General features: G+C 46.9%; 1 protein-coding gene across 1 annotated transcript in view; it reads left to right on the forward strand.

The window, feature by feature from the left end:
* The window catches only part of LOC119388909 (tissue factor pathway inhibitor), a 33,348-nt gene extending 21,287 nt beyond the window's left edge, over positions 1 to 12,061 (forward strand). The window contains exons 4-5 of the mRNA XM_037656270.2: positions 5,356 to 5,541; positions 11,896 to 12,061. Of these exons, the coding sequence (XP_037512198.1) occupies positions 5,356 to 5,541; positions 11,896 to 12,023 (314 nt within the window). The 3' untranslated portion in view covers positions 12,024 to 12,061. The remainder of the gene's footprint in view (positions 1 to 5,355; positions 5,542 to 11,895) is intronic.
* Positions 12,062 to 23,618: the final 11,557 nt, after the last annotated feature.

A 23,618-nucleotide genomic window follows, 5' to 3' on the forward strand; every position in this document is an offset into this window, starting at 1 on the left:
GGGTTTCAACCACCCCATTATGGTACGCGAACTATCAAAGATGGTACCCGTGCCAGCGCTGACTTTTGTCAATGCAATGTGTGCCCCGCTGCGCAGACCCGGGAGTGGCTTGAACGCAGTCAGTGCACCGTAGGGAAACTGGCTATGGGCTGCCACGGCAACGTTACCAACGAGGCAGTCCAGGGTGACCTGGGTTGGTCCTGTTTCGAAGCGCGGGAGGCACGCAGCAAGCTGCCTTATGAAGGCAGGTTGCGCCTGATGCGGCCACCTCGCTGGGCACGGCGAGTGTTAGACTAGCAACGGTATCTGCAACGGCACCGCAGCGACTCGGAACGGCACCGCAACGGTATCCGCACCAGATGGTTGAAAAGACTGCAGCACCTCAGCAGGAAGTACAGCTTCTAGGCGAGCCCTGTGCAGGACACCGAGCGTAAGCGGGCCAAAGCAGTTAAGAACCAGTTACGACCAAGGCTGACACTTGGCAGCGAGACACGGAGGAGGAGACTACACTGAAGATCTACAGGCAATATAAACAAGAGATCCACGTCGAACCTCTCTTCGACAACAGTGTAGCCAGCAGCCGGCGCTCTCAGAACTCTGGCATACCGCCGGCACTTTGATGACAGTGTGGGTATTGCAATGTGCCGAGGGTGTGGTGCAGACCAGGAGACAACCAAATACTTGGTCGCGAACTGCGAGGGCCTCACTACAGCGTCTATAGATGGAACCACACTACAGCAGGCGCTTGGCTTTTCGCCCACTGACGCTCCTAATGGTGACGGAGTGGCTACGTCACCATTGGTGACGGAGTGGCTACGTCACTTCTGGCTGCCACACCGCTTTCTCTGATTGCGCTCTCAGCGTTAACTACTACAGCAACCACAAAGATTTGTGTCATTGATATGGACGTTCGTCGTCAGGATGGACATGTGCAAAGTCATCGTGGGTGCATCGACGTCCAACGGTGCTATAGCTGCCAAACACCAGTAGTGCAAGCTCTCTTACATTGCGCAAGCTCTCGTATATCAATGTACAGTAAACATCCTCAAGGCCAGGGCGTTCGTTGATGCCCGCCCGTTACAAAGGGTGGGGCCAGGAATGCAATTCAATCCAAGTGTTCTCTGAGCCCAGAACGTGGAGAAGGCGAGGCGACTCTCAGGGAAGGAAATTCTTCAGATTTCTTTTGACAGCGATGTTGAAAGAGACCACCTTGACGACGAGGATTTTTCACAGGACATCGAAGGCTGTGGAAGCACCGATAGTGGCGGTGCTTAAAGGGCCCCTCACCAGGTTTGACAATTTTGAGCTAACGAGCGCAATGCATACACTGGGCGTTCACGATCACGTCTGCCAAAATTTGCAACGCTACGCGCCGCGGAAATGGATCAAATTTCAAGGTGAACGCTGCTTGCCCTTCCTCTCGTGGGCGCGCGCCCCGAGAATGAGGGGATGACGTACATGAGAAAATGGCCCTACGTAGATGGTAGCGCTGTGACGTCGCTCCTCTACGTAGACGACTGTGCTCTGACGTCGCCAACAGTAGCACATGACACTGCGATAATTATTTGACACGGCATGTGTAGTTTGTGTAATTTGTTGCTTGGATAGATTAATAAAACTTGAGAGAAATAATGAGACAGACAAAGGAAATGTGTGCGTCTTTTTCATTTTTTTTTTCGTGAATTGCAGCGAGATGCGGGGCTAATGTGCCTCCCTTTCCCATGCGTTCGTGTCCCCGCGGTTAGCGCATCGAGCAGACGCCAGCTTTGGAAAAGAAGGTAATGTTCTGGCGCGTTCGAGCACTCATTATGCTCGTTTATTCTACCGCGTCCAAGTAAACGTTAATGCGGCATTGGCTCATGATACCGCCACTCTCGTGCCCGCACAAGTGTCTCAACTTTCATGCCCGTCCCGCAGAAACAGGCAGTACACAACAGAGAACGCCGACAAAACGCCCATGGCCGCTACATAAAAAAAAGGTAGCGGCCGTGCAACGCCGCTCGCGTGCTCGGGCTGGCTCGGGCACGTCATGCGCACGTGACCATGCATGCGCATAACGTGTTCATGCGTATGTGTCAAGTGAAGAGGGCAGGGAAGGGATTTGGCTTGCGAAGGCTACACGGGGCGAGTGGCAAGGGTTTGAAACTCGCCTCCTCGCATCATGGTTTCGCGCCGCTACAAATTATTGTTTTTCTGAGCTCGTAATGAATTGATCTGAAAAATTCTTGCGGCATACTGCTCTTCATTCGGCACACAACAACTTCCAGCGTCTAACTAAAATTTGATATGTGGCCTGGTGAGGGGGCCTTTAAGAAGATACTGCTACTAGCTCATGCGGAGCGAGTCTCATTAACGTGCTTCGCTGGTTAACCATTTGTATGGAGTGCTTTACACACTCGTAAGTCACTGAGTGTACTGGTTGTACAGAAGTGTTGAGTTCAAAATAAAAGCATAATTTTTCTGGTGCGATGCATATAGCACAAATTTTGTGGCCGCATGCTACGAACAGGCCCTACGAGCGCAAGTGAAACGGGCCGCCACGGCCACAAGCCACGCCACTAAGTTACCAAATGGACTTCACCATTACCCTCCCAAGGGCGTCGCTGTTGAGAAATTCTTCAACGTTGCGAAAAGCATGCGTGTGCATTCGTTTTGGGGCGCTAATCAGCTGCAACATCCGGACGAGATGAACTGCACAGTCCGTGTTCTTGGCCACGTAAGTAATGATGACCGCGAAACGTGTTTATAAACTATCGTCAGGCTGTCCCTTGCAGCAACGATGGCGTTACTCGCTGACGGCCCTGGCGGCCTATTACTACGGCCAATCCGTCAGGCAGGCGCGACACGTATACTTGGAAAGCCGTTCAGTTCATACGTTTCCTTTAGCACGCACAAGATTTCGCAAAGCATCGTTGATGCATGCAACGGAGCTGAAATATAACCTTTTGCACCGCGGTAAATAATGAGGTAGCGAGCATTCAGCACTTTCCATGATTTGGGCAAGTATTTTGGCCTGATATTCAGTTCAATGCAGCTCATGATATCATCTGGTCAAAGTGGCACGAAGTGTGCGTCCACACGTCCTATCTTTCCCTGTGGTAGAACACGGGTTGACCCTCCTCCGGGCATCATCTTGAATCGCACAGCGCGCCACCTACAGTTCATGGGTATTGCGAATAGTACCGCAGCATCCTATTCTTTATTGGTTACAGCTGAACCCGTGTAACCTTTAGTCGTTACACACAACCAAATGAACCTAACATACAGAGAGACAGAGAGAGAGAAATGTGATGCATAAGGCCAACATAGAGTTAGGACAAAGAAAGCATAGGGGACAATAATATGTGTTGTCTTTAACTGTATAGTGTAGTAATTATGACGTAAACTGAAATGAATTGAAGTGAACGAAAAATTACCTTTTCCTTGGGTGGGATCCAAACCCACAACCTTCGAATTATGTGGGTTCAGATCGCACCGACCAACAGGCAAATTTTTTGTGCTTTTTCAGCTCATTTCAATTCACGTCATATTACTGCGTTACAGTTAAAGACAATAAGTAACGTCCCCCTATTCATTCATTGGCATAACTGTCTATTTGATTCATTTTGTTGTGTCTAAGAAAGAAACGTGTGTCTCGAAAAAAAATCCTTCCTGCGTTGATTCATAGCAAGGACCTCGCCCCGGCAGACCTAATGCTCGTGATAAAACTGAACAAGAAATGCAAGCTGAAAGTAGTACAGGTCTACGCTCCAACAACCAGGCATGACGACGGAGATGTAGAAACTATACGAGGATATTGAAGTAACAGTGAAAGAAGAACGTCCCCAGTAAACCATAATCGTGAGAGTTTTCAATGCAAAAGTAGGAACAAAACAAACTGTAGGGGAAGCAATTGGTAACTACGGTATTCACTTTAGAAATGACAGACTAGATATGTTAGTAGAATTCCAAGAACCGAATCAGCTCCGCATAATGAAGACCTTCTTCGAGAGGCGTAGAAATACGAAGTGGCCATGGAAAAGCCGTAACGGACAAAGAAAGCATGAAATAGATGTTTATCTATGTGGCAACACAGCCATAGAATACGACATTGTTGTCATAGGCGAGGTAAAAGGCAGTGAACATAGGTTAGTGAGGGCGAGTATAGCCCTTAGTCTGCGAAGAACTACAGCAAGATTAGCCACGAAAAAGACAACTCAGCCTAGACATAGGCAGGGCAAAATGAGAACAATTTGTGATTGCGATCAAGAACAAATAGGAGGTTTCAGTACAACGGGAAAATACTGACATCGAGGTAATTAACGGAAACAGCAACTGATCTAACAGCGCTGCGCTAAGAAAGGTAATCAATAAGAAGAAAGTCAGTGAGATAAGGCACTACAACGTGAAAGCGATAGAGGCAGCAGTAAAAAAAAGGGAAGCAGCATCAGAATAGCAAAAAGGAAACTCTGTTTAGGCAGGAATAAAATTCACGCTCTAAAGAACAAGCCGGGAAATATTGTCAACAATTTTAAAGACATAGGTCGGGTAGCAGAGGAATTCTGCGCTGAGCGATATAGCTCACAAGCAAGGAATCCATCCTCGAGCGACAGTAATGTCGAGAGAGATGCGTAACTTCCATATGTAACTACCGACGAGGTTAGAATGGCCATACGAATATGCCACGGGGGAAAGCGGCCGGAGGTTACGAAATAGCAACCGATTTATTAAAGGCGGAGCAGAATTTGTTTGGAAGAAACTTGCTACGCTTTACACTCAGTGCTTCAACACAGCAGCAGTTCCACTCAGCTGCAAATGTGCGAACATTATATTGATACACAAGAAAAGACACATAAAAGTACTTGAAGAATTATGGGCCTATCAGCTTACTTTCCGTGATGTATACGTGTTTCCACGAGCATGGGATGAGATTGTGCTGGGGGGTTTTATTAAGGTTCGGCTTGTATGTACCACTGTAAAACATAGAAGAGGACAAGGAAGTGAAAAATGGGATGAAGTCGTGTTCCCAGTGATCGGTTCTGCTCGACCTCGTGGTGTTTCCATAGACAGAGATTCTGTACTATGCAGCATAACGTAGCATTTCTGAGGGAGGTGCGGGGTAGTGTTTTGTGTAATGTGACTAGCAGGAAGATCCCCGCGTAGCAAGAAGATTCACGTGCACTTTCTGTTATGGTGTGTTGGAGGTAATGTACAGGGTTTCGTCAAACGTTCCCATGAGAATCCATGTGAGAAGTTTTGACGCACCGTGTACATCAGTAAGAAAGCGCGAAGTGTTTTTGAATAAGTGTTTCGCATCGATTGATGTAGCTATAGTGGCCTTCTTTGCTCAGGAGACGTTTTCTACGAAATTTTCAGTCATAAAGTACATCAAGGAAAAGAATCTTGTCAACTGCACAACCCCTTATCGACGTTCGATGAACGACGGCAATATCACACGGTTTCACTATGACAGTAAAGAAAATAAATGCAGGAGGGTTAATGTCTCTAACGGCGATGGCTACTTTCCCGCACTGCGTCACTGCTTCTCCATGTGCAACACAAGTAAGTTCCTAATTCCGCTTCTGTCTTCCTTATTATTCGGCTTTCTGGAAGTATATTACATAAACATATATACAGGTTAAAACATTGCTTATTAGAGCTTAGAGCCAGGGAAGGATGAGTAGGAGGCGGGAGCATGGGTGCTGGGGTAGGGCTCTTGTACGAATATTTAGGGTGGACCGAGACTAATCTTACGTGGTGATCAACGATGAGCTTAAACATGCAAAGCACCTCACAAACACGTACGTACACAGAAGTCACCGTTGTCGGCGACGAGGACAGCCTCCTGATTAGCGAAGGCAGCACTGAAGACATGACCCTGGTAAAATCACTGCGTTGACTGATTGTCACAACTCTAAGTTCGAACGAACGTGGCGATGCTTGCCGTGAACATGTTTCTTTTTTTGTTTTCAGGACCTACTGGTGCACATTCTGCAAACGTACTAGTTAACTTTCTTTCCTGAAAATACGAGTCTTATTTGCGCAGAAGGAACAAAATGTCGATTATTAAATTATTTATTAGGTATTTTAATGGGTGCATTTCTAAGGCTCACGCCAGTGTTTTAACCACCCACATCCATCTTGGTAAAAAATGCAGAATCAAAAAAATTGCGGGCAGTTTGCACTAAGCCGCGCAAAGCTTGGCACAGCGAAGTACGGACTCGTCGCTGCTCGTACTCCCCGTCGACCGACACGTCTAGCTTCGGGATGCGCGGCTAGACGTCAGGAGTACGAAGTTGCGCGCGATGTCTCCGTCGGTGGTCGTGGCTTAGCAAGGGCGCATGCGCGGCTTGGCCAGGTGGTGCGGTATCTGGTCGCTATAGTGCGATACAACTTTAGAAGTCCGCGGCATTTCCCCCTCAAAGGCGGATGGACAGAAGCCTGCACCAACGGGCGCGCACTCCAGACTGACGTCACGAGCCGGACGGCCGGTGACCCCGCCTTCGGAGAACATTGCGAAGTGCATGAGTGGGACTATTAGTCGCGGAGGCCATCGGCTGCCGCAGTTCGGTCGTCCGGGGGGGGCCTCTATGGACTTTTTAGGTTGTATCCGACTATAGATGACGCGATGCTTGCTTCCTCTTTCTTTTTATCTTTTCTCTCTCTACTTCTTTCTCTTCCTTTCGTTGATCTCTCTGTTTCTCTTTCTTTTACTTTCCACATTTTATTCTCTGTATTTCTATCATTCTTTCTGTTCTACGCTTTATTCTCTCCCCTCATCCTTTTCCTCTTCCTCACCATCACATCTCTCCTCCTCACGCTGACTTCCTTTTCCCACCTCCTTTCTACACTATACTATGCAAGGTTATGCTATGCTCTGCTAGTGTGCGTGGATAGCCGAGTACTAAGAACGCTAGCCTTCGGATCGAGCGTACACGGGTTCGAATCCCGCCTCGTAAAGGATCTTTTTTTCGGCAAGAATTTTTCTCTTTCATTATATCTTTCTTTCCGTCTCTCTGTTTCTTTCTTGCTTGCTCTCTCGCTCTCTGTACTCGTTCTCAGGTAGCCGCACAGTGGCACATACCCGTTAAGATGATGATACTTTTCTGCGATCGACTCAAAGAGAGAGAGAGAGAGAAAGCTTAAGTGAAAGGCCGGGGGGGTTAACCAGAAGTTGCTCGGTTTGCTACCCTGCACTGGGGAAGGTGTAAGGGGGGATAGAAAGGTATGTAAAGAAAAAGAGTAAAAAAAGAAAGAAAGCGCGCGCACACTCAACCACGGGAGCATCATAGTCGTTTAGTGAAGGGTAGCCGCTTGGGCTAGTTGGTAGGTCATGACAATTGCTATAGCACAAAAGCAGGACAAAGACGAAAGGTACACGAAGACGAGCGCTAACTTCCAACTGGGTTTATTGTGCAGAACATGAAAATTCCTTCTCTCTCAGAGAAGGAATTAAGGCTTCTGGAAAGTGTCGGTGCGCGCAACTAGTGATAGTTTTTTTTTTTTTTTTTCTTTTCCTTGATGTTTTCTTTGCTTTCTTTTTGTATATCTTTGGTGTTTGATTTTTTTGCTTTGCTCATCTTTCCATTGCTCATCTTTTGTCACGTGGTTGTGCCACCTATATATTTTCGTGTTCTGCACAATAAACCCAGGTGGAAATTAGCGCTCGTCTTCGTGTACCTTTTGTCTTTGTCCTGCTTTTGCGCTATAACAATTGTCGTTTAGTGAAGTCGGTTGAGCGGGGAAACTTCAGCAGCGCCTTCGTCGCTTTCTGGTTAGAAGCTCCAACGTTCCGGCACTCCAAAATTGATTGTTCAGAAAGCGGCTGGTCATCGATGCGTGCTAGCGTTGCTGAGAGGTGTTGTCTTTGGGAGCTGTAGTGAGGACAATGACACAGGACGTGCGCAATGGTTTCCTCGCTGCCACAGTGAGCACAGGCAGCACTGTCTGCCATTACGATTCGGTAACCAAAGCTGTTCGTGAAAGACACTCCGAGCCACAGGTGGCAGAGGAGTGTTGTTTCAGATCGGGATAGTCCGAATGGAATTTGAAGTTGAAGTGACGGATCCAGACGGTGAACGCGGGTATGCAGAAAACCGGACGTATTCCACATTGAATGCGTTAGATCACGTGCGAGCGAGAGAATCTTTGATGCTGCATCGGTTCGTGATAATGGAATGGCTTCCTGCTCGCCACCTTCATCAGTATTCTTTGCAGAGTTATCGGCATGTTCATTGCCGTCGATGCCACAGTGGCCTGGAAGCCATTGAAAAGTTATGTCATGCCCTTTGTCTTTTAATTGCTGATAGGTTTTTCTTATTTCTAATACTAGTTGGTTTTGTGCACCACGACGTAAAGCTGATGACAGACACTGCAGGGCTGTCTTCGAGTCTGTAAATATGCCCCATTTCTGTGGTGACTCTAGTTCGATTCTTCGAAGTGCACTGCGGAGTGCCGCAAGCTCCACAGCAGTCGACGTAGTCCTATGAGACGCTCTAAAATTATAGATTTCGGTTTTTTCAGGGAAGCTAACAGCTCCTGCAGATCCCCTAACAATTGTCGAGCCATCCGTGTAAAGTTTAATATGGTCTGCGTATTCCTCGTGTAGCATCAGCAGAGACACCTGCTTTAAAGCTGGCGATGAGAGCTCTGCCTTCTTTCGAACCACTGGCACTGTCAAACGAAGCTTAGGGTGTTCCAGGCACCAAGGGGGTGTCATGATTCTTTCAGGAGGTGTAAAAAGAACGCTTTGCTAAACAGCTTCGCTGTTAAATCCTGTAGACCCAAAACCGAACACCAGGCTTTCGCGCAACACGCAGTACAGACAGTAGCGATATTTTGGGAAAGTCAGCCCGAACGGGCCGAGAACGGAAACAAATATCGTGTATCGGCAAACAAGAAAGCGCTTCAATAGCTTTGGGCACGATGACGCATGCAGTACCACAAACTGACATTATATCAACAGAAGTTATTAACCGAAGATTTAAATTCCATAGCTGCTAGCAAACTCATCCTCTAGCAAATAGGTTCGCAAGAATATTCTCTAGTGAGAATTGCGAAGTCCATACCGACACCTAAAGAGAAATTCAAAAAGTGGCAGTGTTAGTCCTGTTTCTTCTTTCTTTTTCGTGTACTTATCAAGCTTCCCGTCGGTCAGTATCGCTAAGCACGAAAGGCGTACCTATCAACTAGAAATGTTGAGTCTGTATCATCATTTTAGTATAAGAGTCGACAATGCGCTTTCAAATGTGCGATGACCCTACGGTATGGTTGTCGTAAATCAGTGTGGGGCATTTAGAATGTTTCACTTCAACAGATATATGAGTACATTACATACTGGGCCTCACATATAAGAACTGACATATATATATATATATATATATATATATATATATATATATATATATATATATATATATATATATATATATATATATATATATATATATATATATATATGTGTGTGTGTGTGTGTGTGTGTGTGTGTGTGTGTGTGTGTGTGTGTGTGTGTGTGTGTGTGTGTGTGTGTGTGTGTGTGTGTGTGTGTGTGTGTGTGTGTGTGTGTGTGTGTGTGTGTGTGCTACGTTTAATACGTCGTTAAACAGTATACAGACGAAGGCTTCAAAGCACAAGCAGACAGCAGTTTATTTGACTGGTACGGCATCTACCAACTGGTCGGGACGCAACAAAAGCCAACCGGTACCAGGTACGCTCGGCAGGAGAGCGGATTGTCGATAAGGGGCAGCAACAATCGCGCAGTGCGTAGCGTGCCGCAAATATTAGGTAAATCATGCATAGAGCTTCTCAATCTGTTTATTTATGGACGTTTAGACAGGGTTTCAATAACATGTATCGGCGCACGATAGCTCGCATGCCGCTTAACTGCTACATCCGATATACATCCGCTCGCTAATACCTACACCGTCTTACTGCGTTATTCCCCTCGCATTCCATGCGTAGAGATACATGCAGGTACGTGCGGAGATGTGTATTATTTAGGATTTAATAACAGTCAACAAGCCGTGACGCGTTCTTTTCGTTTCACGAGAAGCGAGCCACGGAAAAGGCGGCTCGCTCGGCGTTCACACTTTTCCTATAGTGCTAGGCACGCCCGCGGGGCGTTCTGGTATTGCTTGAAAAAAGGTCTATTGCAAAGTGCGCTGCCCAGGGTTTAGATGGGGTTCCCGTCAGCCTCATTAACGAACTAGGACATAACACCAAAGAAGCACAGTTGAAAGCCGTAGAAAAATGCTTAAAGGACAGGCAAATACCGGACAGTTGGCGAAAACGTAGAATAAACCTAATCTATAAAGGCAAGGAAGAAAAGGATAACATTCGCTCAAATAGACCACTAACCATTGCATCGATACTATACAGGCTGGCGATGCAGGCAGTAAAATTAAATATAGGAAGGCGCACAGGACATAAAGATGTTTCGGGAGAACTTCAGAATGGATCTCGAATCTGCAGATAGACGATAATTGTTTGCTGTTTCTGGTGGCGGAGGGTGAGTACCGCCCTCTAGCCTTGCGGAGGGTGGGGCTCCGTAAAGTTCATACCAATTCTTACGTGCGATTCTCACGGCTGGTTAATTGCACGTCGGTGTTTGCCGCGCGAGGCTCAGTTGTTTGGGCCACCGTCAGCGGCTGCATTGCCGGCATCGCCGGCATAGCTGCCAGCGTCTTTCCTACTGCTGGTAGGCTTGGCGCAGCGACCACGTAGTGGCGGCATTCTTTCTCTCATGGTAGCCTGGAAAACAGCTCCCGGACCATATAGTTGATGCCCACGGACTACGAGTGGATTCACAAGTCTAATCGTGTAAAATTTTCTGCGTCTGGAGCAGAACACACAAACAGATGAAACCTGCAAGGCGCGATGTCAGTGCTTGAACATTCCTCGACGCCACCTAGCGTTTTTTTTTCCACCCCTGTAAAAATATAGGCAAAACAAAGGAGACGGCGCAGCTCACGGAACATGCTCTCGCTCTCACACGGTGGCGCTTGCCTCGTGGTAGTGTGCTCGCATTGCCGAGCTGTGACGTAAACCACTGTGAGAAAATTAAAAAGACACGACGCCAAGACAACGCAGAGCGTTCACGTCGTAGAAAAATTTAGCAGTGGCTTAGCTCGGCTATACCGGGATATACGTAGCATGAGCTAAAGTCCAGCTGATTATTCTTAGCTTTCCTTGTTGTCTAGGATTAGCTTGATTATCATGCTCACTGCTCCTTCAATGACTCACACACACGGTATACGCATTATGTGACACATGTATATTTATTTTTTTTCAACGTCAGGTTGTTTCTTGATTGCCACAAAGGCGGCTCCGTCAGTGGGGGTCAGTGTAGTAACACGCTGCCGTCTCTATGGCCCCAACGCCCGGCGCAACCTCAGACTTGGCTGCTGCCAACGCGGGCGCATAGCTGGGCATGCGCCGTAGCCAGTGCGTCTGCCGCGGCTATGACGTCACTCCTCTGGAATGCGCAGACCCGCGAGGCGCGCGCGGCGGAGCGCTCGGCGGCTCCAGCCTAGATAGAACAGTACCTTAAAATTCCTTGTCTTAGAGAGTACATGTGGTCTCTTTCAAGTTTTTTTTCGTTTCAAGATGCAATGCTGGCTTGCTGCTTCTTTTGCAGTTTTCGTTTGCTCGAATGAGGTCACATGAGTGGGAGGGGTGTGTAGTTTCTTCTTTGTCTTCTTTTCTTTGATATACTTTTAATAAACATTCAGTTGCTAGTCAGCGCTGTGGTTTGTGCTTCTATTCTCTTCAGTACGCGTCGTCGTTGCGCTGTTTCGAAAATGTTCATAGCATCTTCCTTGTCAAATTTAAATGTTTATATCGTTATGCCACACGCACTCGTTGCATGTTTTGCATTGGTAATGAAATTACACTTTTGAATTTTCCTTTTTTTTTCAGCAAAAATCGTCCCGCGGAGGTGTAAGAGGCCAATGGGACTTGGATCTTCGCCAGTAGATGGGTGGAAGTGTCGTTACGAAACGAGCTATATGACCCTTATTTGCTACAAGCCAAAAATTATACGATAATAAAGACGTGCTAGTTAAACACTACGAACTTGGAAGAACCTCTACTAGCAGAGTACGCTTCATATAAACTAGAAAGCAAACGTCTGTCAAAAGCTTCAGAAGCCCTTGTCCTATCGGGCAAATAGGGGCAAGCGAGAAGTGTGCGACACTGACGTATTACTTTCTTTTTCTTTTTTCTTCCTTCCTATCGCATTAGAATGCTTCCTCCTGTTCCCTTCCTCCATGCCGGGAATGAGACCGTCATGCAGGTGCTCAGCAGCGCAACACTTCAGCAGCTACAAGCAACAACGTCGGTCATCCGTTCATTACCAGGCAACAATGAAATGTCGCAACGTGAAACGACCTCCCCTCGATAACCTCGATGAAAGATTAGATTGCCTGATCAGAAACGAACTGATCGCCGACAAATAAGCCACGATCAAAAGAGCATCAGTTACTGAAAAACGGCCCGTACAAGTACATATGTGACCGACGCACCTTAGAGGCCTGCACTTCAGTGCGCTCGCGGCCGCCAGGGTTTTTCGCGGTCACACCTTTAACGCCAGCGACACTTGTGATGCAATACAAGCATCGCTTCAAAACGTTCCTATAAACTTTGTCGCTCTGGCTTCTACGTAAGGCCTGCTAATTGTCATCTTACATCATTTTTTTGCAGGAGGATATCAGCGCGCTAACATTTTCAAAACAACCAGAGCTTAAACTAAATATTCTACGTGCATAATTTTTTATTCAGCGACAGTTCGGCGTAGGTTTGCAGTTACCAGTCCTCGAATAATTATTTTTGTAACTATAATCAATCCAACAAAATATGCAACAAGCTCGGCGACACACGCACTGATTTTGACAGGGAAGGTTTGTAACGCATTGAAAGAGTGGAAATTCAAAATTTTGTTTATTGTGGGCCACCTTGCGCTCCGAAAAGTAGACGCAACACCTAAGAGTCCGCTAGAGCGTTCCACTCAAAAGTGTCCCTTCGACTAACGCATGTCTTCTTCCCGGTTGCCTCGCAGGTGCTTATAATAAAAAGTTATTCTTATGATAAAAAAAAAAATGGAAGTGAAGAAAAAAGAGAGCCGCGCAATTTTCTCTCGAAGGGAGGACACCTCAGCAGTGGCTCTCGCGGGAGGGATAAGGGGGGTTTAAAAGAATGATAGGAAAGAAGGGGTGGAAGGATTGATTGTTGGGCGAGTTGGTAATTCATGATGAAAGCGTTTTTTCGCGCTATTTGCTTTCATCATTAAGGGGTGGAAGCGGTCAAAGAAGTTCACGGACGGGGCCACGATCGGCGAGAGGCACAAGGACATCGCGGACGGGGCGAAGCCCCGATCGGCGAGCGGTGCTTGGCCTCACGGACAAAGCAACCGTCGGTCATAAAATCCTCCGAGCCGTGGTTTCCGGTGAAGCCCTAATGTAGGCGAAAGTTGTATATGGCACGATTTCGTCCAACGTCGTATGCTTAATGTCCACGCAGTACATAAACAGTGTGTCAGCAATGTGCGGTTTAGGCGTTCTGTCTACCCGATCGCTTTGATATGGTATGGAGTGCTTTTTCCATGACTGGAGTTAGTCGTCATCATCAAGGACTGCATCAACTCAGATATGAAGGCTGCTCGATCGGTAATCACGACCATTACGGCGCCATGTCGAATAACTTTGTTGTGAACGAAAAACTTGGTGGCTTCGGTTGTCATTCCTCCCTGAAGGCAGCAGGTGTCAGCAGGTGTCAGGCAGCAGGCAGCAGGTGACACGAGCATATCGTGTCAAATACAGTGAAACCTCGGTGATACGATCACGGCTCATACGAATTTCGGGATGATACGAATTTTCCTTTGGTCCCGGCCAATGCCCATTGGCCTGCAATGTAATGGAGTACGGTTGTTTCGAACAGATTCTCACCCACGACGTTTCATACGAACGTACGCTACCACGAAGGTACGAAGAGGTGCTGTCGCGGAAGACACGCCGAGCACGTGCAGGCGCAGAAACGCAAGCGCGGGTGTCCGCGCCGCGCCGCCAGTTGGTCACAATCACGGTGTAAGAAAAATACTAATTTTACACAGTTATCACATTAAACCTTCAGTAACGCGTCGTAGCCTCCGAGATTGTGTGCGCGAATCTTGGGGGCCCTAATGCCCCTCCGTGTGCCTTCGCGTTTAGATTACAAGCCATGTCCTCCATGCAAGCGATGTCCTCTTGAATCAGACACCCTATGAAAGGTGGACGAGGACCGAAATACAAGGACGGTCTTGGCGAAGGAGCTAGGCCTCACAACGTCAACATGCACGACTGTTGGGGACGAACTTGTGCGGGCCCAACACCATCGCGATAAGAAAATAATAACGTAGCACCGCGGTTGGGAAAATATCTGGCCTTCACCAAGGCGTCAAAGCGCTCCTTATGTCACTTTCGCCGCAGTACTCTAGCTGTCACGGGCCTCAAAAAACATGGTTCGATAATTACACACGCGCACACAGGTCGTATATTTACAAGTGCAGGTATGACTGCTGACGCCTAAAAACTTCACTATACTCGCGGACAACTTTTCTTGGCAATGAAGCGAAGGCTACAGAGCCACCATGAACGTATCCTACCGCTAATGCATGTAGTCCTAGAATTGCGTCCGCATTTTCTGCGTGAGATATACAAGATACTCCTTTATTTTCTACATGTAGCTTTTTGAGACGGAACGCAGCGCACACAAGAGAAATATTTGTATTTATTTTACTTTATACGTTGTCACTTTGCGCTTTTGCGTGCGTGAAAAATTCGCGCCTTTTACCCGTACCTTAGACGCTTAGCAGCGTTTGCGTCGAAATGCAACGCTAGCCATCACTTTCCACGATGTTACGAGACGCGCGCCAAACCGGACTACTTCGCGTAGCAGTACATGTGCAGACGCTCCGCCCCCGTAGCTTTCCCTTCATTGCCAAGAAAAGTTGTCCGCGAGTATAGCAATCATTCAAAGCTGTTTGTGTCTTTGCTCCGGCCCTCAAAATGAATAAATGAAAACGTACGCCAGCTTTCTTTTGTCGCATGCTAATTTTTGATACTTTCTGGTGATACGAATTTCGGATGATACGAATATTTTTGGTGATCCCGCGAGATTCGTATCACCGAGGTTTTACTGTAGACAGTCGTGACGACGACCCACCTCTTTCCTGGTGATGAGATTGGAAATGGTCCGGGAAGGTCCATTCCAGTTTGTTGAAGTGGAGTCTTAGGTGGGGCTAGGGGCTGGAGAAAACCGGCCATCTTCAAGGGTTCTTGGTGCTTTGCGCCTTTGAAATTCGCGACATGCCTTCACTAAATGCTTCACGGACGCTAACAACTTGGACCAGTAATATTTTTGATGAATTCTGGCGAATGTTCGGCTGACGCCTAAGTGACGCGCCGACGGTTACTGATGACAGGCTTCTAAGATTTCAAGCGTCATGGCTTACGGTACAATGAATAAGAATTTCTCCTTGTTTTTTTTTTTTTCGAACTTCCTCTTGTACAGCGCATTAGCTCGGAGGCATAATGAGGATCGCCCTCTCTTGAGTACGCGAGGAACTTAGACGTCATACCCTTCGAGATGATTTATCAATGGGAGCAGCTCTGGGTCAGCCCGTTGATGCCCGGCGATTTCTGAGCTTTCCAGCACACAAAGAAATGGGAAGTACTCTTCTTCAGAAGAAGCAGAGTCTAGCGGCGAGCGTGACAGGCAATTAGCATCGTTATGTTTTCTTCCAGACTTATATAAAACGGTGATGTCGTATTCCTGGAGCCTGAGCCTCCATCTCGCATGCCGTCCCAACGTGTCTTTTAACCTTGCCAGCCAGTAAAGTGATCGGTGGTCGCTGACGGCACAGAACGGCCTGCCGTATAGGTATGACCTGAGCTTGCTGATGACCCATATGACTGCCAAGAACTCCTTTTCTGCCGCGGAGTAGTTTCAGCTTTTGAGTGGGTGCGGCTACCATACGCTATGTCTTTCTCTTCTCCATATTGCCATTGCACCGGGACCGCACCGAGACCTCGACTGATTGTATCTGTATGGATTTCCACGTCGGCGGTCAAGTCGAAGTGGGTGAGGATAGCGGGGCTTGCAAACGTTGCTTTAATTTATTGACACCAATCTCTTGTTCAGCATGACAAACGAATGGTACCTGTTATTTCGTGAGTCTTCCTAAAGGTTCCGCCATTTTCGAGAAATTTTCTACAAATCGCTGCAGTAAGCGCATAAACCCAAAAATCGACGCACCTCCTTTTCGGCCCGAGAGGACAATGTGCATCATGCGGGAGAACGTCACTGGGAGTGCTTTAAAGGTATACTGATCAAAAATCGAAAAAAATTACGAAAACATCGCAATTCTGCTCGGAAGACACGACTGTTCCGATAAACAGAGTGTAGCACTCTGAATCACGGTTCAGGAAAACTCATAGCGGTTTATTCATACTTCCACGCCATTCTTCGAACTACCTCTTCCTCCTCTTAAGCAGACTCCCCACTACCCGTTCCTGTCCCAAGTGGTGGTGCCAGAAGAAGAAGAAAATCACACCATCTCCCGCTAAAGGGGACCATGAGGCGATGCGAAGCAGCGTTTCGGCATGTCGAGCCCGTGGTTCAGAGGTGAAGTGGAGTGGGGGAGGGGAGGGGAGAGGGGAAGGGAGAGAAGAAAGGGAGAGAGAGGAAAAGGGTGAGAAGGGAGTGGAGAGGAAGCGTGTGGAGAGGGTTTGCGCAAGCGCAGTAAGTGTGGTCACGCCGCACACCACCGGATTGAACTCCGCCATAAGATGCTTCGCATCTAAAACTTGGAGGACGCTTGAGCTTCTTCTTCAAGAATAGAACACGATAGCGTAATCGGGCCCTGCGCGCATTGCCTTCTCAATTGCTAGCCGGACTTCTGTGTCGGTGCATGCCTCAACCGTGCCGTAAGGAAATGAACGCCTGCGCGCGTAACATTGGCCGTTTCAACTATCCTAGAATGCCTACTGTAAGTGCAGTTGTTAAGTGCCCAATACGCGATAATTCTTCCTCTTGAAAATTGGCCATGTGCCCACTACGCGGCCGTAAGGTGCCACGCGCACCCTCGCAGCTGCACATATGTAATCGGTGGGCAGCTTTAAACCACCCACTCGTTGTGCAATTCGCAAGTTTTGACGCCTGGCGCGAGTCTACGCTTCTGTCACGCAATATTACATGCGTTAAGGAGACTTCTTCTACTACATGACATTCATATAGTGTTTCTTTCCAAAGCAGTTTCAAGCAGTAGCCTCGCTCTGTGGTAGAATACCCACTTGCCCCATTTCTTGCCTCATGTCCCATTGTCAAGTTTTCTTGGTAGGCGAAATCCTGCAAAGTGCTGGCTTCTCTGAAACTCGGCGGAGCCATTTTTGACCATTCGACGGTACTTGCTGAATGGGGTCACTGGACGTGGTACAGAGAAATGTCACACAAATCTGCTTCATGCAGGGAGCATATACAGCGACTAGCTGACGCTGAAAATCCAAGGTTTTACTGTACCCATGATGACACATTGGTTTCTTTATTATGATTGATGACACTCCTCGTAGCTAAATGCCACTCCTCAGCACATATACTGGTAAATAAATTTTATTTTCCAGTATATGTGCTGGGTAGCCATTATGAGCTAAAAAAAGATGTTCATGCTCCAAGTCATGTCGCTCCTTAGTGCTAGCTTTTTTGTAGAGCGTAATTTGCTATGAGCTCACCTGTTTTATTTCAATTCCACAAGCCCCTCACAATGTCATGGTGAGTTTTGTGGATTGTATAGATTAGATAACCGTGGCGCTTTTACATCACTGTGTGCCTGAAGTGTTAAATCGTTTGCCAGTACAGTGATCCTTACACAACGTTGTTCATATTGTGACAGAGGCCTCTTGGAGGCGTATAAAGTTATCCAAACATAGAAGCAGTCTTATATGTGTTTTTGATTTGTGATTCACTTTTGTGAATAAATATCTTTTCTTATGTATGCCTATGTGTGCTTCCAGCAGGTGCTGGGCTGTGTGCCTTTATTAAAGGTCGTGTTAAGTACTACCATTGACTGAATGCCTCTGCACTCTTCAATACAATCGCTTGTGTTTCGACCGTGCGTACTTTTAACGCAATAGAGTTTCTCAAAAGTCCTGGTGTCGGCGTCCTTGGTTGTGAACGAAAAATCAGCTTTGTCCGTGACCGAAAAATTGAGAAAGATGTAAATAAAATAAATAATAAAAATATTCGATTCGAGTGAAATCGAACCGAGGCCTTCTGAGTGGCAAGTAGGGGTTCTACCACAAAGCCACGTCATTGCTTGAAACTGCCTCGGATGGAGACATGCATCTAGACTCCTAGACAGACACGCAAAGTGAGATTTTATAATTCCTCGCCTCCCTAATATTGTCCATTGTATACTATACACATAGTATATTTATTCTTCAAGTATTCCTTCTCGACAGGGCGCCTACAGGTCCGTTGGTATCTCTATCGACTCGATTGCCCTGTCATAATCCATGAATTTCGTTTAGAGGGGCCTTTTTTATTCGGCTGTTTTTTTTTATTATTTTATACGTATGACGGTGATCTATGGTAGAACCCTTTCCTGAAGAAAGCTTGTCGTCTAGGCTGATTAAAGTCAAGCGTGGCTCTTATCATATTCGAAATAAATCTTCGTGAATATTTTGCCCAATGCTCAAAGGAGGCTGATTGATCGGTAGAATTGGCAGGCGAAAGGCGCAGTGCTTTCGCTCCAGGGGCGGCGCCAGCGAGGGGTACAGGGAGGCAGCAGCCCCCCCCCCCATTCTCTCCTCCCCCCCCCCCCCCGAAGATCAAACATAATCGTAACACCAATACGTTACCTGCCTGCCTGCCTGCCCCCCTTAAAGGGACTCACTTGCATAGGTCGGCAAAAAATGTGGAGCTCACTCAGACTCACTCATGAAATATATTTTGCCCTTAGAGCTCACTCGGACTCAGACTCACGAAAATTTTCGTCAACCGGACTCACTCGGACTCAGAATCACTGAAGTTTTTCTCAGCTGGACTCACTCGGACTCAAACTCACCAAAATATTACTCACTCGGACTCACTCAGACTCAGACTCACGGCTCTATCTGAGTCTGAGTGAGTCGACTCATGAGTCCGTTAGCGTATAATTAGCTTTTTCTACTATGGCGTCTACGCTCTTTAAGACCAATATCTCGAATAATTGGTGCTCTGTTTGGCGCCTTCAGGTATGAGTTATCAGTGGCTGCAATCTAGTAAGGACATTTTTATTGAAAGAGATGACTCACACGAGATATTTTTACCAAGACCTTCCTGTGAAAGAGTTTGCGGAGGGGGGAGGGGGGGGGGTCACGGCACCTGCCCCCCTAGGTACCCCACGCCTCTGATCAATAAATATTGAGCTGGCGTATGAACACTAGCGCTTTGAAGTATGTGTGAGTTGATGGGAGTATAAACGTGAGCCCACATAAGGCTGATAGTAATGCTGAAGTTGTGTAGATAGAACTATAGATCGGCAAAAGAGTGCGGAGCTCACTCAGACTCACTCAAGAAATATATTTTGCGCTTAGGGCTCACTCGGACTCAGACTCACCGAAATATACCTCAAACGGACTCACTCGGACTCAGACTCACTAAAATGTTTCTCAACCGGACTCACTCGGACTCACACTCACTAAAATATTACGCCTCCGGACTCACTCAGACTCAGACTCACGGCTCAATCTCAGTCTGAGTGAGTGGACTCATGAGTGAGTTTGCCGACCTATGCTCACTTGTCGTGGCTGCCCCCACCAAGTTATATAGTCCTGGAGCCGTACCTGTTTCGTCTACTTTGCGCGACGATGAAGACGTTCCGTGTAGGTGCATGATGGGGAAAGGGCGGGAGAAGAGGGGTGGAGGGGGTACGCCCGCATGACGATAATTGCGATGATGTTTAGTGATGTCATATTTCAAACAGGGTGGTGAGGAATCCGCACCTAGGTCTAGTCAGTCGAATCTAGTCCGACCTAGACATAAAAACTTGATAGACGCTTGAGCTTCGCCTTCAAGAGTAGAAGACGACATCGTAATTGGGCCCGTTTCCATGGCCTTCTCATTCACTAACTAGGCTTCGCTTCTCGGTTGCATCACAACCATGTCGCGAGGAAAGAAAAGTTTCACCTTTCTAAACTGTCCTAGAATGCCTACGGCAGCTGCAGTTGCGAAGTGCCCATTGCACTATAATTCATCATTTTGCGAATTAGCCAACTATCCACTACGTGTCCATAAGGCACTACGCGCACTTAGGCCTACTCATCTTCACTCGTTGTTGATGGTGTTGCCAATGATGATGATTAGCTATCCCTGAGCGCTTTGTAATGCGTGGGCCTTTAAACCACCCGCTCATTGTTCAATTCAGGTGGCGTAACGCCTGGTACAATTTTACGCTTCTGATACGTAATTTTCCACGTGTTAATGAGACTCCTCTCACTACAACACACTTGCATACGATTTTTTTTTTTCGACGACACTTTGAGGCACTTGCGTGGCTCTGTGGTAGGACACCTGCTTGCCACGCAAAAGGCCTGGGTTCGATTCTGGCTCGCTGCCATCATTTTTATTACTAACATTTTGGCAATTTTCCGCTCACGGACAACGCCGAATTTTCGCTCGCAATCAATGACGCCGACACCGGAATTACTGCGAAACGTGATCATATATGCTATCGCGTTAAAAGGGCGAAGAGAAGGAATGGAAAGTACCTGGTCGGGTAGCCTGGAGTCACAAGGAATGCAGGACGTATATACTCTAAACAGCATTTGCTCATTTAGAGTGCTCAGCAGTATAATTGCTTCCATCCGCATTGAATCCAAGCGCTTCTACAAGTGACCCCCCCCCCTTCGACCTTGACCTACCGTATTCCCTTTATCTTTATTTAAATACCGACTCCCCACTTCTTTTACGACTCTTGAAAGCCCGCTTCATAGAACACGTTTTCTGTGAGAGCAAGGGATCTTGTCAGGCCCGATCTCAAAGGAAATGGTATGTACTTGCTAATTTCGGGTAGTAAGTGCTCGTCACATACGTTACTACCCTGTTAGTAACCGCAGTTAATAACGGCAAGGGCGGTAACTGTTTACCCTCGACACTACTAACTGCAATTAGTAATTTACTACCCTAGCCGTTATTAGCCATAGGTAGTAAAATAAAACTTCTTAGAACAAAATCAAAGCCAGTTCCACCTCAAGTGACAGCTGTAAGAACTGTGGAACATTGATTCCCTTGTGTATCCCTTGCATTTATCTTGTGTTTATCTGCACTTTTCTGTGGCCGGTGACTGAGTACAACCATGGCGTAGTTGCGTATCTACAGGGCTCCAAGCGCGTTTGATGCGCGTGGTTTCAAGGCCGACATCGGATCGCGGCCAACATTCGCGTACCCAGCGCGCTTTGACGCGCTTGAGCCCTTCTGCTTGAGCCCTTCGGAGCACGCACAGCACGCGTAGGGACAGTGTACGGAGAGCATACGTGTGGCACCAGTTAGCACCTGTAGGATGAATAACTAAAAATGTGGAATGAAAGTTCTATACCCTACCAGCTGATTACGTCTACTTACGGACGTACGCAAGACCGTCAATCGACCATAGTGGAGAAAAAAAAACAATACGCAATGTCTATTCTTCATAAAACTACCATAATCAGCCGTCATATACAACGGCTGAGACAAGGGACTAAAGTTACTAAAATAGTCCCAATGTATAATTGCATTAGTCCCCGTCCTAGCACAGGCAGTAAAAAGGCAATAATAATAATAATAATAATAATAATAATAATAATAATAATAATAATATAATAATAATAATAATAATAATAATAATAATAATAATAATAATAATAATTTGAACCACATGGGGTTCTTTCACATCTACCCGTCATGTTAGCTTGTTGGAATTTATGTTGAGTACTAAGACGCGTATAGCGCTCGCCTATAGTTCATCACTATTTACTCCTCCGTTTTCACAGTAGCAGAGTGATGTTTAGACATTGCGGTTGCTTAATTATAATAGAAAAAACGAAATCAGAAAAAAATTCCAGGACGGAGCCGGGTTCAAACCTGGGCCCTCTGCGTGAGAGCCCAGAGTTCTACCTCAGAGCCATTCCGTTTTTTTTTGTTTCTTTCATGGTATTTATTCAACATAGACATGGCACTTGAACGCAATTCAATACAGACAAAGACCTAATATGTTGATTATGCTCTTATCGCAACACAACGACTAACAGACGGCACTATAGAATTCGCAATCACCTCTATAGCTAAGTAACGCTATAGCAACGGCATTTTCCAATTATATGCTAGAACAGCGGTAAGGATAAGCACCTCACCAATGCCGTATACCATTCTGGCTGACTTTCCATTTGCTCGTATACATCTCTTAGCTGAGTGGCCATCCTAATGAAGTGGGCTGTTGAGGAAATTATCGGCTCTGCGTTTCTCAAGCCCTGCGCACATGAAGCGAATAGTGAAGATTATTCCAGAGCTGGCGCAACCACCAGTGATAAGTCTAGAAAGTTCGATGCATGATGTATAAAATATGGCGCATCCCAGCGATGTGCAGTTTATCGACGGCCGACGCTCTGTTCGCCGCTATCAGTGTACATTGTGTATTGCTGTAGGTTGACTTTCCGTTTCACGGCCACAAGTTCGGCCAAATAAAGAGTTTCATTTTGGACACGCCGAGTTGCCTTCGTCAGCGTCACGACCACGTGACAGTATTGTTTTATTTGTCATTTCTTTGGTGCGCGCCAGCTGTGGGTGGGGAGGGTTTTAAATGCGAAGCATTTCTTAGCGAACCCAAGACACTCTGAACGTTTCTCTCTATCGATCTATCTATCTATCTATCTATCTATCTATATAGCCGCCTACGTTTGCGTGCTCTCGTGACCGCCTGCTTAACTTGTTGTAGACAAAAATTGGTATAGGAGGGTATGACGAATATGACTGTCTGGTCATGACATGAATAACGCGAAAATCTCGTGGCGCACGTCGTGAAACCCTTTCCTCCAGACACGTGTGGCACATACCAGTATACAACGGGACGTGGTATGCAGGTATGCGTCACAGGCATAGGCGTGCGCAGGGGGGGGGGGGGCAAAGGGGGCGAGAAGGGGGGGCGCAGAGTCAGCCCTATACATTGTAGGGGGGGCGATAGGGGGGGCGCAAAGGCAGCCGCATACATTGACATAATAGGGAGGGGGGGCGCTGCGACGAACCTTCGCCCCCCCTGAAGGGCAACCCTGCGCACGCTTATGGTCACAGGTGATTGACAGTTTATCCCATGAACGGCGAGAACAGACATTGGTAATTTAAATGCGAGAGCGTTAAGAAAAACCGACATCGGCAGCATTGACCAGACGAATGTAAAGAATAGAAATCAGGATCCCAGCAGGAATCGAACCCAAGCATTCTGTCACTGGTGGCAGTCAGGTATTCTACCACAGAGCCACGCCAGGTGTTGAAACTGTTTTGGAAAAAGACCCTATGCATGCGTAATGTCAGTGCGACGTCAATTGTGGTTGCAGTGCTGGCTCTCTAATTTTATAACAAAGCAATAAGCAATAAACATT

Source organism: Rhipicephalus sanguineus, chromosome 4 (assembly GCF_013339695.2).
Source record: "Rhipicephalus sanguineus isolate Rsan-2018 chromosome 4, BIME_Rsan_1.4, whole genome shotgun sequence".
In the NCBI taxonomy this organism is placed as follows: Eukaryota; Metazoa; Arthropoda; class Arachnida; order Ixodida; family Ixodidae; genus Rhipicephalus; species Rhipicephalus sanguineus.